Source organism: Lepidochelys kempii, chromosome 27 (genome assembly GCF_965140285.1).
Source record: "Lepidochelys kempii isolate rLepKem1 chromosome 27, rLepKem1.hap1, whole genome shotgun sequence".
NCBI classification, from domain to species: domain Eukaryota; kingdom Metazoa; phylum Chordata; order Testudines; family Cheloniidae; genus Lepidochelys; species Lepidochelys kempii.
Genome location: NC_136406.1, coordinates 12,803,177 through 12,815,872, shown reverse-complemented (window position 1 = coordinate 12,815,872; position 12,696 = coordinate 12,803,177). Strand labels below are relative to the sequence as shown.

Sequence of the window (12,696 nt, the reverse complement as noted above, 5' to 3'; positions counted from 1 at the left end):
CCCAGTCAAACGGCAACAGCCCCTCCACCAGGGCCTAGAATCTTTTTAATAGTACATTTCAAACAAAGATACTGCAAGCTGCTTCCCAGCTAATTACAATATTCTTCTGTACATCCTCAACCGGCAGCATAAGCAGACATGAAGCCCAACACTGTGCATGTTAAAGTCAATGGCAATCCTCCCACTGAGAACAATATTAGACCACTGGGAGGACAGCGGAATAAAAACCCGAAGGCCAAGTTACAGGAACAGCTAGTCAGCCCAGCTCAGAATAATCCCTTCCCTTTCAGGGATGTCTCTCCCCACAGCTCATGGTTAAGCAGGTGACTGATCTCCATTATAAATTTGAATAATGAAGTGCTACACCCCGCGTCATCTTTCATGAGACAAAGAGGTGAAAAGCCGAAAGAACGACGCCTGAGCAGAGGAGCCAGATGCTTCCTGAACGTGACTGCAGATGACTTCCTGAATACGCACCACAAAAGCCACAGCATGCTCCCCGAAGAGGCTAACCCGTGCCGTGCCCTGAAAACGAGCTCTGTTTAGGTCCTTCAAAGAAGAAGGTGGCTATTATTACAGTAAGCAGCTACCACAAATCCTTTTCTGAACTCTTTCAGGTTAGAACAGAGATGTTCAAACGCACTATTCTCCAATCACCAGCAAGCAAGAGAAGAACCACCAGAAAACCAACGCTGCATTGCAGCCTCTGCTCTGGGACGGCTGCTTTCTCGCTTCTGTCTCCACACAAGCCCATTGCGAATAACGCCAAAGACCAGCTCCTCTTAAAGCACTGGCCAGTTTTACATTGGTTTCAAAGGGAGCCGGAGTGGGCCCCACACGTTCTCCCATACATATGGAGAAGGGAACACCCTGCACGTTCCCCGTTATATTGCAAAGGCTGCACCAGAGAGTCCTTAGCGCATTGATATGTTACTTTCTTCTAAGCCCTACCACAAAGTACATTCTGTGCTCAGCACACAGTCTAGATTCTCTCTTCCCCTAATCCTGCTTCCTTTAGGTCTAGGCAGGGTAGCAAGCCTCCTGCTTTGCTAAATGAGCAGAACAATCCAGTACTACCAACTCGCACAACTTTATCGTGAGTCTCAAGCTATTTGGTATTTTTCAAACCCCAGGGCCCTGGAATTATATTACGCAAAAACCTCAGTTTTCATTAAAAAAAAAAAAAGTTTATTGCCCGGAGGGTTGCAAAGAGACACTCTGCAATGTGAAACTTCAAGACGCTCACCTCAGAAGCCAAACAAAAGGACCCCACGTTTATTATTTTTAACATCCCATATTTTAAGCCAATCTCACAGGGTTTTTCCCCACTCCAGGGTGACACCTGACTCATGATTTCTGAATGCTTAGGTTGGTAATCCTACCCCAATTGTCTCCTTCCCAGCAGGATGAATATCTGCTAACAGGGTGGAGGTGCTTCAGGTGAACACTGCCAGCCAGTTACACTGATAGACGAAACAGGGAGCAACGCACCTTCTTTTCAATATTGGGGGACATCATTGTCCACCCTTCCCTTGCAGATGCTGTAGCCCCTTTTTCTGAAGGCTCCCTTCTTCTCTCGCATTCAGCTTGCTTCAATTATTCAGGGCAACCCAGGCTGATAATTACACAGTCCCGAGTTGCTGAATAAAACTGATGCTTAATTAGCCAGCAGGAAAGATAGATTAAGATACAGCAGGGCATCTTGCAAAGTTCTTTAGTGGGACTGTGGGGAATAGAATCCGGCTGTGCCCTTCCAAAGCATAAAACACTCTGCGTCTTAGGGACTCGGCCATAGTTTTATTTAAACCGGATGCTTAGACCGGTCACCCCCTGGAGTTTTATCATTCCATCTTAACTCCCCACATGCCACGGTTCACATCCTATAAAGACATGACTATCACCAAGTTCTGGAGCACATCTCCAGCTGAAAACCACAGGCAGAACTCATCTTCCATGGCCTTATCTGTCTTAGCCCTCGCTGACTCTTTTCCATCTGTGCGATTGCCAGGGGAAGAATTTCCCCCAGCACATCAGCACAGTGCACAATTGTTTAAACCCCAAACAGAGTAATTCACTTCACACTTTGACCCTGTGCCAGAGTCCTGAACCCAAGTATCTTCAAAGTTTTGGGAATCCAGGAATCCAAATTGAGAGCTAGCCCTGAACTCTATAGATGGTACTTTCATCTCTGTAAAAGGTCAAAACCCAGGAGTAGGCACCCCTAAGCACTAAGGCCTGGGCTGCATCTCTAAAACACACACACAGGCTCACCAAATGAAATTAACAAAATCAAGTATTTCTTCACAAAATGTACAGTCAACCTGTGAAACTCCTTGCCAGAGGATATTGTGAAGGGCAAGACTATAACAGGGTTCAAAAAAGAACTAGATACATTCATGGAGGATGGGTCCATCAATGGCTATTAGCCAGGATAGGCAGGGATGGTGTCCCTAGCCTCTATTTGCCAGAATCTGGGAATGGGTGACAGGGGATGGATCACTTGATGATTACCTGGTCTGTTCATTCCCTCAGAAGCACCTGGCATTGGCCACTGTTGGAAGACAGAATACAGGGCAAGATGGACCTTTGGTCTGACCCACTATGGCCGTTCTCAAGTACGCCTTTAGCAACAGGATGGACAGATGCTCACTCTTCCAATTTGGAATGAGGAAAAGCAACTTATTCACAGGTCTGAATATTCAGGCTTGTTTTCAAAACCTCCATGAAGGACAAATATTCATTGCACGATTTATTTCTGATGCCACCAGTGTCCTAGGAAGGGCAGTGTGGTTTAGCAGATAGAGCCACAGACTAGAATTCAGGAGAGGTGGATTCAATTCCTGACTCTGCTGCTGGATGACCCGGGGCACGTCATTTCCCTCCCCATGCCTCAGTTTCCCCATCTGTAAAATGTGGCTAATGCTGTTGACCTCCTGTGTAAAGGACTTTGAGATCTACAGATTAAAAGAGCTATGCAAGAGCTAGGTATCATTATAGGAGTGGCGCAAACACAAAACAAGGACTCATCCCTGCTCTAAAGAGAATAAAATGGGTGGTAGTCTGAAAAATGCAGGCAGGAAGTCGCTCGCCTCATACACACATCCTTGCAGAAAGTGAATAGCTTAAACACCCATGCAGCATCTGTCAATGCAACGTGCAGCAGACACCCATAGGCTTGCACAACCACCCCTTCAGAGAACAGGCATGGCTGAGCCCAGACCCACATAGATATCTGGCACCTAACTTTCACGGATTTCAAATCAGTGACAGTTCAAAGACCAAATACCTTTTGTGGATCCGGGCCTACTTGCTCATTAGGCTAATGGCACTTTTGGAAGCATCCTTCAGAGTCCTGCTGTGGGGGCCCAACCGGTTCAACGAGACGTGGGGCTACCCGTTGCATTCCTGCTACTTTGCACCTTGAACCCTGGCAATTCTGCTCCCATTGGAACGTAGTGCAGAAAACCACAAACCTGGCCTTGACTTGCCGGAAGCCGACCAGAATCGCCTCTCTCTGGTCTCTCGCTCTCGCACTCAGGTTCTCATTCTGCAGCCCGTCCGCCAGGTAACCTTCAGTATCTGTTAGGGAAGAAAGTTACAACCGTCAGGAAACTACACAGGTGGGGAACAAGAATTAGATTAGGAGGAAGACTGCTTTCAAGTAAGAAACGTATGCGTAACGGTGCACTGACAGCATCTGGGAGCATGTGATCAAACAGCCTAAGCTAAAGACAGTCGGCCTGAAGGCTCTTCTACTGGAGAGGGTCCATAACTATTAAAAGCAATCACACCGGTGGGCGGCACGCTGAAGTTTTGCCCAAGGCAGCAGATTTTCTTGAGCAGCCTCTGGAACTAGGTTTGCATTGATATAAGTCAAGACAGTTGTGGGGAAAAAACAAGGACCCATGAAGAAACTCTACCAAAACAGAAGGGAGTGTGTGTGGGGGGGAGGGAGTGAAACAAGACAAGGATCAGCATAAACAAAGGACATGTCTACCAAAGTTAGCACACTGGGTAGACATACCCAAGGTTACAAAGTGAAATTGGGGGTGTGGGAGGGGCTGAAAGAGAAAGAGCCACAATGGAAAGAAAAATGCAGAAGGAAAAAAAAATAAGAGAATGGAAAATGAAGTAGGAAGCTGAATACGAGTGTTTTGGACGAACTGCTCACAAAGGGTCCAGTTCTGTTCCTATTGAAATCAACGGCGAAACACACCATTGAGGTCAATGAGAACAAGATCAGTCCCAAAGCAGAGCAGAGCATGAGCAAGAAGAATGAGCTTGTGAGCAATTGAACAGAGCTGAAGGAGAGAGACTCCAGAGCCCCAGCTGGCACAGGGTCTCCAAACAGCCTGTCCAGTGCTGGATGTTGCAGGATTAGAGGAGGTGTTAATAAACGCCCAGCACTAGGCCCCAATCCAATTCTTGGCCACCTGTATTCATGCCATGTACTGACCCAATGCCACACCCACTCCCTCAAGCCATTGTTCCTTTGGAAAAGGCCCCCATGTGTGGGATGCCGAGTCCCACTGCATGGATTCGCATCTGTTTTTTGCTTGACATCCATGTAAACTGCCCTGTCTTGGACCACATGGATCTACAGGGCATCAGAGTTTCAGCGGTAAACAGACAGGAAGGAGGAGCTGCAGTATCATTCAGATTCAAACCCAAAACGCAGAGGCTGGGTAACCACCTACGCTTCACGGAAATAAAGAGACAACCGAATGAAAAAAACACAGAACCAAGCTTCTCTTTAAAGGGACAGCAGCAAACAATGGGTTATTTGTGGTCAAGTCCAATATATATTCGTATCACAGTGTATGATCCTCTTCACAGTTGTAGCTCAAACACAAGATGAACTGTATCCTTTGTTTATCTGACTTGGGATGGTAGGCACAAAAGATGGTTTAAAAGACGGAATGAGCGTTAAACCTCAAACTACACGCATTTAGATGGGCTCATTTGCACTATTCGCCAAGCTGCTTCATGTGAAATATTCCAATACCCAGTGAACTGTATTTTCTTGTTTCAGATGAGCTAGGATAACTCACCTGGAAAAAAAAATACTTTCACAAGCAAAAATTATCTCTGATAATACTTATTCCCACTGTTTTGTGATTTATGATCAAACATCTTCTATTTGCATGGATATCAGCTCTCCTTCCAGAGAGCAAGAAAATGAACGATTGCTCCCAACACCCAGTTCTGATCTCATGCCAATATAATGCCACACATTACAACAGAGTTGCTGCCAGTTTATGCTGGCGAAGCAGAGATTAGAATCAAAGCCACACTGATGTGAGTAGCCAGTGTTTCGGCCTACACGAGTTCTAGCATGCCCCTAACTGTGACACTAATGAGAGTTTAATATCCAGCTTGCCAGGCTTCCAAATTTTTACACCGACGCTATGTGACAGTTCACCCCCCAAAAAGGAGTGCTCTCTCTTTAGTACACCCTAGGAGTTCACACAACTCTTTAAAACATTAACTACTCCACCGGCAAGCGTGTAGCATGTTCTCAAGATCAAAATGGCACGAGAGGAATATCCTTTTCTGTCTCTCGTATCAATCTTAATTTCCTTCGACCATCTGCTCTGTGAGACATTCGAAGGCTCACTAAAAGAATGAGGAAGTTGCCAGAACACTTTAGACTGGAAATCGCCGTCTGGGGTACCCAATTCTAGAGGAAGAGGCACTGGGCACATACCAGCAGCCAGAAGACCAGGTGCTAGTCCTGCCTGGCCTGCGAAGGATCCAGCGAGCAGGACTCAGGAAGCCTGGGAGTTGTACAAAAACAATTTGTAGAAACAAGGGGTCTCAGCCCACATCACTTCTAGTGTCTGAAGCAGAGAGTTCCCTCCTGGGTTGGATTCCTTCAACTGAAGTCATCCATTTCCAGTTGCCAACTAAAGTAATACTCAAGTTAACAAATACACTTACGCCAAATCCAGGCTCTTCCCGCCTTCTCTGGCTTGCTGTTTTCGCCTCATTTTCTATCACAGCCCTCTCTCCCCATGCCCCCTTCTACAGAGCAGGCACTTCTATTAGGACAAGGCTTAACATGACCCACCTGCTCTCCCTGTGTCCTGACAAGAGCACAGCTGCCTTCCTTCATCCCACAATTAGAGTCCCGAGAAGCAGCTGTGTCTTGTTAACCCCTCATTAAGGCAGACATAGGAAAGCTGCCCTAGGTATACGGCCCCCTTTAGCCTACTATCTGAGCCCCTCACAATCTTTAGCTTACGTACAGCCTCAGAACACCCCTTCGAGGTAGGGAAGTGCTGTTGTCTGCACTTTATAGATGGGGAAACTGAGGCCTCGATCCTCAGGGTGTTTAGGCGCTTGATCCCTATTTAAATCAGTGAGAGTCAGGCACTTAAATACATTTGAGGATCTGGGCCAGAGAGATGAAATGACTTGCCCACGGTCACACAGGAGGCATGTGGGAAAACAGGTAGCTGAATCTAGGTCTCTGAAGTTTCAGGCAAGCCCCCTATCCCTTGGGCCATCTTTCCTTTCCTACATCTGTAGGAATTTAGCTTGCGAAACAGAGGCATGGTACCACCGGCCCAGGAGAAGCCCAATAATGCCATTTGGGAAGCTAGGCACAAGCCTCTGAAGGAGGACTTATGGTAATGCCAGCTAGGTGCTTTCCAAACACTACAAAGGACAGTCCCTGCTCTGAGCAGTTCACAGTCTAAGGACAGACCAGCAGACAAAGGTTAAGAGATGGGCACTAAAGCAGGCAATTTATTATATACAAGTCAACTCATTTCCCTGTAAGCAACACAGCAGAAACGGGTCATAAAGAGGGACTTAAGGGAAAACGATTGTGTGGACCATATTTCCATAGCTACACACGTGGAGACAAAAAATGAAAAGCATGTGCCACCTTCATAAAAATATAAATACAAGTTGCATCCCTCTGCCATTTTTAAAGGCTGACTAACTCCATGAGTATGAGATTAGCTGTAATATGGGGTTTACTTACTAGGAAGTCTGTGTGGATCTGCTGCAGGATAAATTATAATAAAACCTGCAAGCTACAGCGAGCCCCCTTTCTGCGCCGTCTGCTAGGTTTATAGCACCAGGAAATGAAAAAGAAAGCCTGACCATAAACTTTCAAAGTGGATCAGGAAGAGCAATATGTAAGTAGCTCTAGAGTAAATCACACACCGATGTTAGTTTCACTGCTTAGCTGTAATGGAATATTCTTGATTTTTATGGATTGCTAGCCGCGACCCACTCTGAAAGTTTACAGGACTCTCCTTTTCATTTCCTGTTGCTTTAAAAAAAGTTGAAATTTCATCAAGTGCTTCCATGGAGTTTCCAAAGGAGATCGCGGTTAATCCAGCGTGAGATGCACAGGGTCATAAAATTAGGTCACAGCTAGAAACGTCTAGGTAGTAAAGAACATTAGAATGGTGGCACTAAATGCTAGGAGCTAACCAGCACTCAGCAATGAGGGGGATGAAAGGTTTTAAAATACCACATGGGTGTGTCTCTCTGCTACCCAGGAACTAGATATCAGAGGGCACATAACAGCACTTGTATCAATGCACTTAAATCCAGCTACAGTTCCTACCCAGACGTTACTCGCAGACTCAGAGGCATGGGTTTCCCTAAAGAGTTGCAGGGATTGACCCATGCAGGTGAGTGCTGATCGCATCAGCATTCTTGGGTAGTGTTTTCCCCTTCCCACACCACTCCCGTCACCCTGGAGCAGAAGGGAATTGGAGGCAGCTGCTAACACAGGGACTGCAGGTTTCAGAGGAGCAGCCCTGTTAGTCTGTATTCGCAGAAAGAAAAGGAGGATTTGTGGCACCTTGGAGCCTAACCAATTTATTTGAGCATAAGCTTTCGTGAGCGACAGCTCACTTCATTGGATGTGCTGTCGCTCATGAAAGCTTATGCTCAGATAAATTGGTTAGGCTCCAAGGTGCCACAAGTCCTCCTTTTCTTTCAGGGACTACAGAAACCCAGGGGTCCAGAGAGCAACGTGGACGCACTGAGCTTCGGCACGAATGCTTCAAGATCTGCAGGACTTGGGGAATCCACAATTTTGCAGGGCCAGATTCGCCTCCCCTAAACATGAGGATTATAAGGAAACTAAATCTGCAGGTTCCACCGAAAGGATTATTTAGCCATGAGCAAAGACAGGAGGGTTTGGGCAAAAGTCTGATTCAAACCCACAAGGGAGCTGAACCAACGGAGGTTACCTTGATGTCTTCACCTTGCCCTGCTGCAGTGGTCTGAATACACCACCCATCTCATCTGCTTCCATACTCCTGAGGCAGGACAGCCTGGGTGGAGCCAGAAACTTCGGCCTTGAATTTTCAGCTTTAACACGGCGTTTGAAGCTTTATCCCTGAACTCCCTGACGTGTGAGAGTCCAGTGACGTGATCTCCACATTGTCCATGGCTTAGTCTCCTTCAGAAGGATGAAGGGTTAAAGAGTATTTGTAAAGGGGACAACAGCATCAAGGCTAGTTGTCCTGAAATTAGACCCCACCAGCTTTGTTGTGTCAATGCACCTGCAAAGCACAAGCACCGAACCAGCTGCTCCGTTCTGCCTGGGAGCCGCACTCCAGCAGAAACAGGACACCACAGCTCACACGAATAGGGCCAGCAGGCAGGGGCGCGGGGGGGGGGTGTGTGCCATGGTTTACCCACATCACCCGCATGTCTGCAAACCAAACAGCACTCTGGAGTTTTCGGGGTTAGTCACCCTGCTGAGAAACAGGGATTTTTAAAATTTATTTATTTATTTTAAACCATCTTGCTTTAAAAGCAGAGTCAAAAATAAAAAACCTGCATGGGGAAGGAACTTTTAAATGTCAAGATAAAAAGGTTTTGTAGAGGGTGTTTAGGCTTTGAGCCAATCAACTCGGGCACCAGCCCTTCAGTAAAACTGGGGGCCCCAAATCTGCAAGACACCGATGCTGAACTTGACTCACATGAGTGATGCTTCAATGATAACAATGAATCATAGAATATCAGGGTTGGAAGGGACCCCTGAAGGTCATCTAGTCCAACCCCCTGCTCGAAGCAGGACCAATTCCCAGTTAAATCATCCCAGCCAGGGCTTTGTCAAGCCTGACCTTAAAAACCTCTAAGGAAGGAGATTCTACCACCTCCCTAGGTAACGCATTCCAGTGTTTCACCACCCTCTTAGTGAAAGAGTTTTTCCTAATATCCAATCTAAACCTCCCCCACTGCAACTTGAGACCATTACTCCTCCTTCTGTCATCTGCTACCATTGAGAACAGTCTAGAGTCATCCTCTTTGGAACCCCCTTTCAGATAGTTGAAAGCAGCTATCAAATCCCCCCTCATTCTTCTCTTCTGCAGGCTAAACAATCCCAGCTCCCTCAGCCTCTCCTCGTAAGTCATGTGTTCTAGACCCCTAATCATTTTTGTTGCCCTTCGCTGGACTCTCTCCAATTTATCCACATCCTTCTTGTAGTGTGGGGCCCAAAACTGGACACAGTAAGTAAGTAAGTAAGGCTTCAATGGGGCTACTCACCGGTGCAAAGTTAAGCGCATGCTTAAGCGTTGGCAGGATCGGTGCCGAACTCCAGAGAGAGAATGCAAGCTAGTAAATAGACTTTCAACCGCTGTGGGCTCAAAGCTATTTCCTATCACAAGAACACCGCTGTCACTAACAAGCCATTCATTAGCTATTCTTGTGTACTACGTATGGCACCTAGGCATCCCTAAGTTATGCAGGAGCGTATGCCTTTAATATCAGAAAATGGACATTACGCTGTGTACGTTCTTGGTGTCTTATTTCAGATCTTGATTTTAAATAAAAACTCTCCTGGTGATGCACTTTGCAAACACAGAAACAACCTGAGCACCTAGGAAGCTGGAATCCTCCTTACGTACAGGAAAGGCCCAACCACTGTACAGATTGTTAAGATGCAGCAAATTTGATACAGAAGTATGTGACATGCAATTAATCTCTATTCATAGCCTGCTATACTTGTCAGCAAACAAAGGCTCTGCTTTAGAAGGAGATCTGAAGACTTCAATTAAAAGGAGTCTGCTAACAAGAAAATAATCTAAGTTAAAGGGAGGTGGCAGGTGCAGAAGTGAGTTGTTTACCAAAGTGTCAGCTCTGAACAATAAAGTGCTACACATCAAAAATGCGAAGGGGGTGAACTTCACTGCAGCCTCATGATTAAAAATAAAGAACAGGAAATTCACATGTACAGCTGGGGGAAGACACAAAGCATTTGAAAGCAAGCTTTGATGGGCCTGCATGTTACATTTGAGAGAGAGAGTGACAGATCTCAGCGCTGAAAGCTTTGCATGTCCCAGAAGGGGAGAAAGTCAGTGCTCCTAGCCACTACTGGAACGGAGAGGTACAGGCTACAGCAGGTTTTGCTCAGACGGGGTCCAGCACTGGAAATGTACTGTAGTGAGCGTGGCAGGGGAGGCCTGTTAGCCGTGCTCTGGATTAAAGGGACAGGATCAAAATTTGCGTACCGTTAGTTTCTCTGTGTGTGTGTGTGTGTCTGTCTGTCTGTGTCACAGCAATAGGTGCTGGAACTAGGGGTGCAGCCTCACCCCCTGGCTTGCAGTGGTTTCTATTATATACAGTTTGGTTCAATGGCTCTCAGCACCCCCACTATACAAATTGTTCCAGCCTCCCCACCCCCGGTCACAGCATAACAGAGGAGAGAAATCACAGAAAGGGATTGTTACACCATACAAGTTGGCAGGGGAACTCAGGGGCGGGTGTAAGGTTGGAAACCGCTCTTAATTGCCGTTAAAGAATAAATCCTCTGATTTCAAGTTAAGTGCCCAGGCCCCAAACAACTCAGGTGAGATAAGTCAGGAATAAGGGGCATTAGGCATAGCTAAGCCTGGAAGCAACATAGATCCATCCCTGGCTCTGAAACAGACACCTGTAGATGTGGGAAAATTTCCCACAGCCTTTATTCACCATATTACAGTATCAAGATTATAACAGAGTTATCACTAATATTTGTAAGGGTCGGTGAGGAGCTAACCAGGTCACGTTTGTAGCATGTTTAGGGATCTGCGGATAGAACGGGTTAGTATTATAACTGCTCAGTCTACGCATCGGTTTTAATAAACACAAGAATAAGCGTCCCTTGACATTGGTGAAGAAATAAAGGGAAACAGATTTAAAAACACCCACACACATCATGCTGCCGCAGTTATGCGCTGAACAAGGTCAAGGCTGCCAGCTGCATCCCCCGGTAGGTTCATCAGTTAGGATACTTAGCAGTAGGAAGTTTAGCACCATGTACGTAACCAGAAGCAGAAATTAAAGCTAGTGCCATTTTCACAGTCTCCTGGGAGGATTGAAAGCCCACTGTTTCCATTAGAGTTGCCACTTAATGGGAATTTGTCCCAACCTTGTTTATTACACCCTAATGTTGCAATGTGCCGAACAGGCATTACTCCGCTGCACTAAGCCGCCATCATGCCGGGACATGCCGAAGTTGCATCCAAACCTGTCTGCGGGATACTTTGGGGGAGCTTCACCCTACATCGGAACATCAATGCCATTACCCTCCAAAACTAGCCCTCCTCATATGCAACAGTAACACCCATCTCCTATATGGTGTTTTTCCATCAGAGCACTTTACAAAGGAGGTCGGTGTCACAATCCTCATTTTACAGATGTGGAAACTGAGGCACAGAGCAATTAAGTGAAGTGACTTGCCCAAGGTCACCCAGTAGGTCAATGGCAGAGCTAGGAATAGAACCCAGGCCTCCCGAATCTTACTCCAGTACTCCACCCCCTAGGCCACATTCCCCTCCCTCTTTCGGACATGGAATCACTCCAAGGCACACTAAGATAATCCCAGAAGCACCAGGTCAGGTCAGGTCAGGCCACGTTCCCCTCAACATCCTCAGCTGGAAACAGGAGGCCTATGCAAGCTGGTAGCCTGGAACCCCTCCCCTCCTCAGAAGGAGCAACCCCTACTCCAACCAACACAACTGTCTCCTCCCGGAGCCACTTAGCAAACTACTTTAGCAAATTCTCCCCATTTAGCCGAGACGGGGCAGAGGGAATTGGGTTACCTTCAAGGAGCCTCTGAATCTCCTCAGGGATGATGGGGGGCATCTGCATCGGGAAGAAAGAGGGGAAGAGTCCCAAGTGCAAATCTCCAGAGGCTGCCTCTGCTGCTGTCCCTGAGGCACAGAGGCTGACTGATCCAGTGAGAGAGGAAGCAGGGAGGGTGGGGCCTGCACTGTAGAGGGAGAGGGACTACCTCAGGTGCTTCCTGTTTCACCTACCTCAGGATTGCAGCCTGCAAACACCTGCATGATGCTGCAGCAGGAGAAATGCAACTGCAAATTCAATGCAAGCCCCTGGACTTGCCCCGTAGTCAGGGAGAGCTGTGGGGTGGGTATGCACCTACCCGCTTGCATAGAGAGAACACGGGGCTGTGTGTGCAGGCACTCTGCATTGTCATTTAGCCTCTTATGTCTGGCCCTTGCATAGGGGAGCACTGAGTGGTGCATGTTACCGTGCAACCCAGACTATCCTTCCTGCATCTTGCAGGGGCAGGGAACTGGACTCTGCTGAATTCTAGTGCAGCCTCCTCTGTCCCTACATCCTGCAGAGGGAGGGAAGTGTATTCTGCCTTGTTGCAATGTTCCGCCCGCCCACTTCCAGAATCCCAACAGGTGCAAGGCACTTTCCTATTCCGAT

General features: G+C 47.1%; 1 protein-coding gene across 2 annotated transcripts in view; it reads right to left on the bottom strand.

Annotated features, from left to right (window-relative positions):
* Positions 1-12,192, bottom strand: part of SKAP1 (src kinase associated phosphoprotein 1) — a 227,144-nt gene extending 214,952 nt beyond the window's left edge. For both annotated transcript variants that reach the window (XM_073325920.1, XM_073325921.1), the window contains exons 1-2: positions 12,063-12,192; positions 3,474-3,579 (exon numbers count right to left, since the gene is read on the bottom strand). In XM_073325920.1, coding sequence (XP_073182021.1) covers positions 3,474-3,579; positions 12,063-12,111 — 155 coding nt within the window. In that variant the 5' untranslated portion in view covers positions 12,112-12,192. The remainder of the gene's footprint in view (positions 1-3,473; positions 3,580-12,062) is intronic.
* Positions 12,193-12,696: the final 504 nt, after the last annotated feature.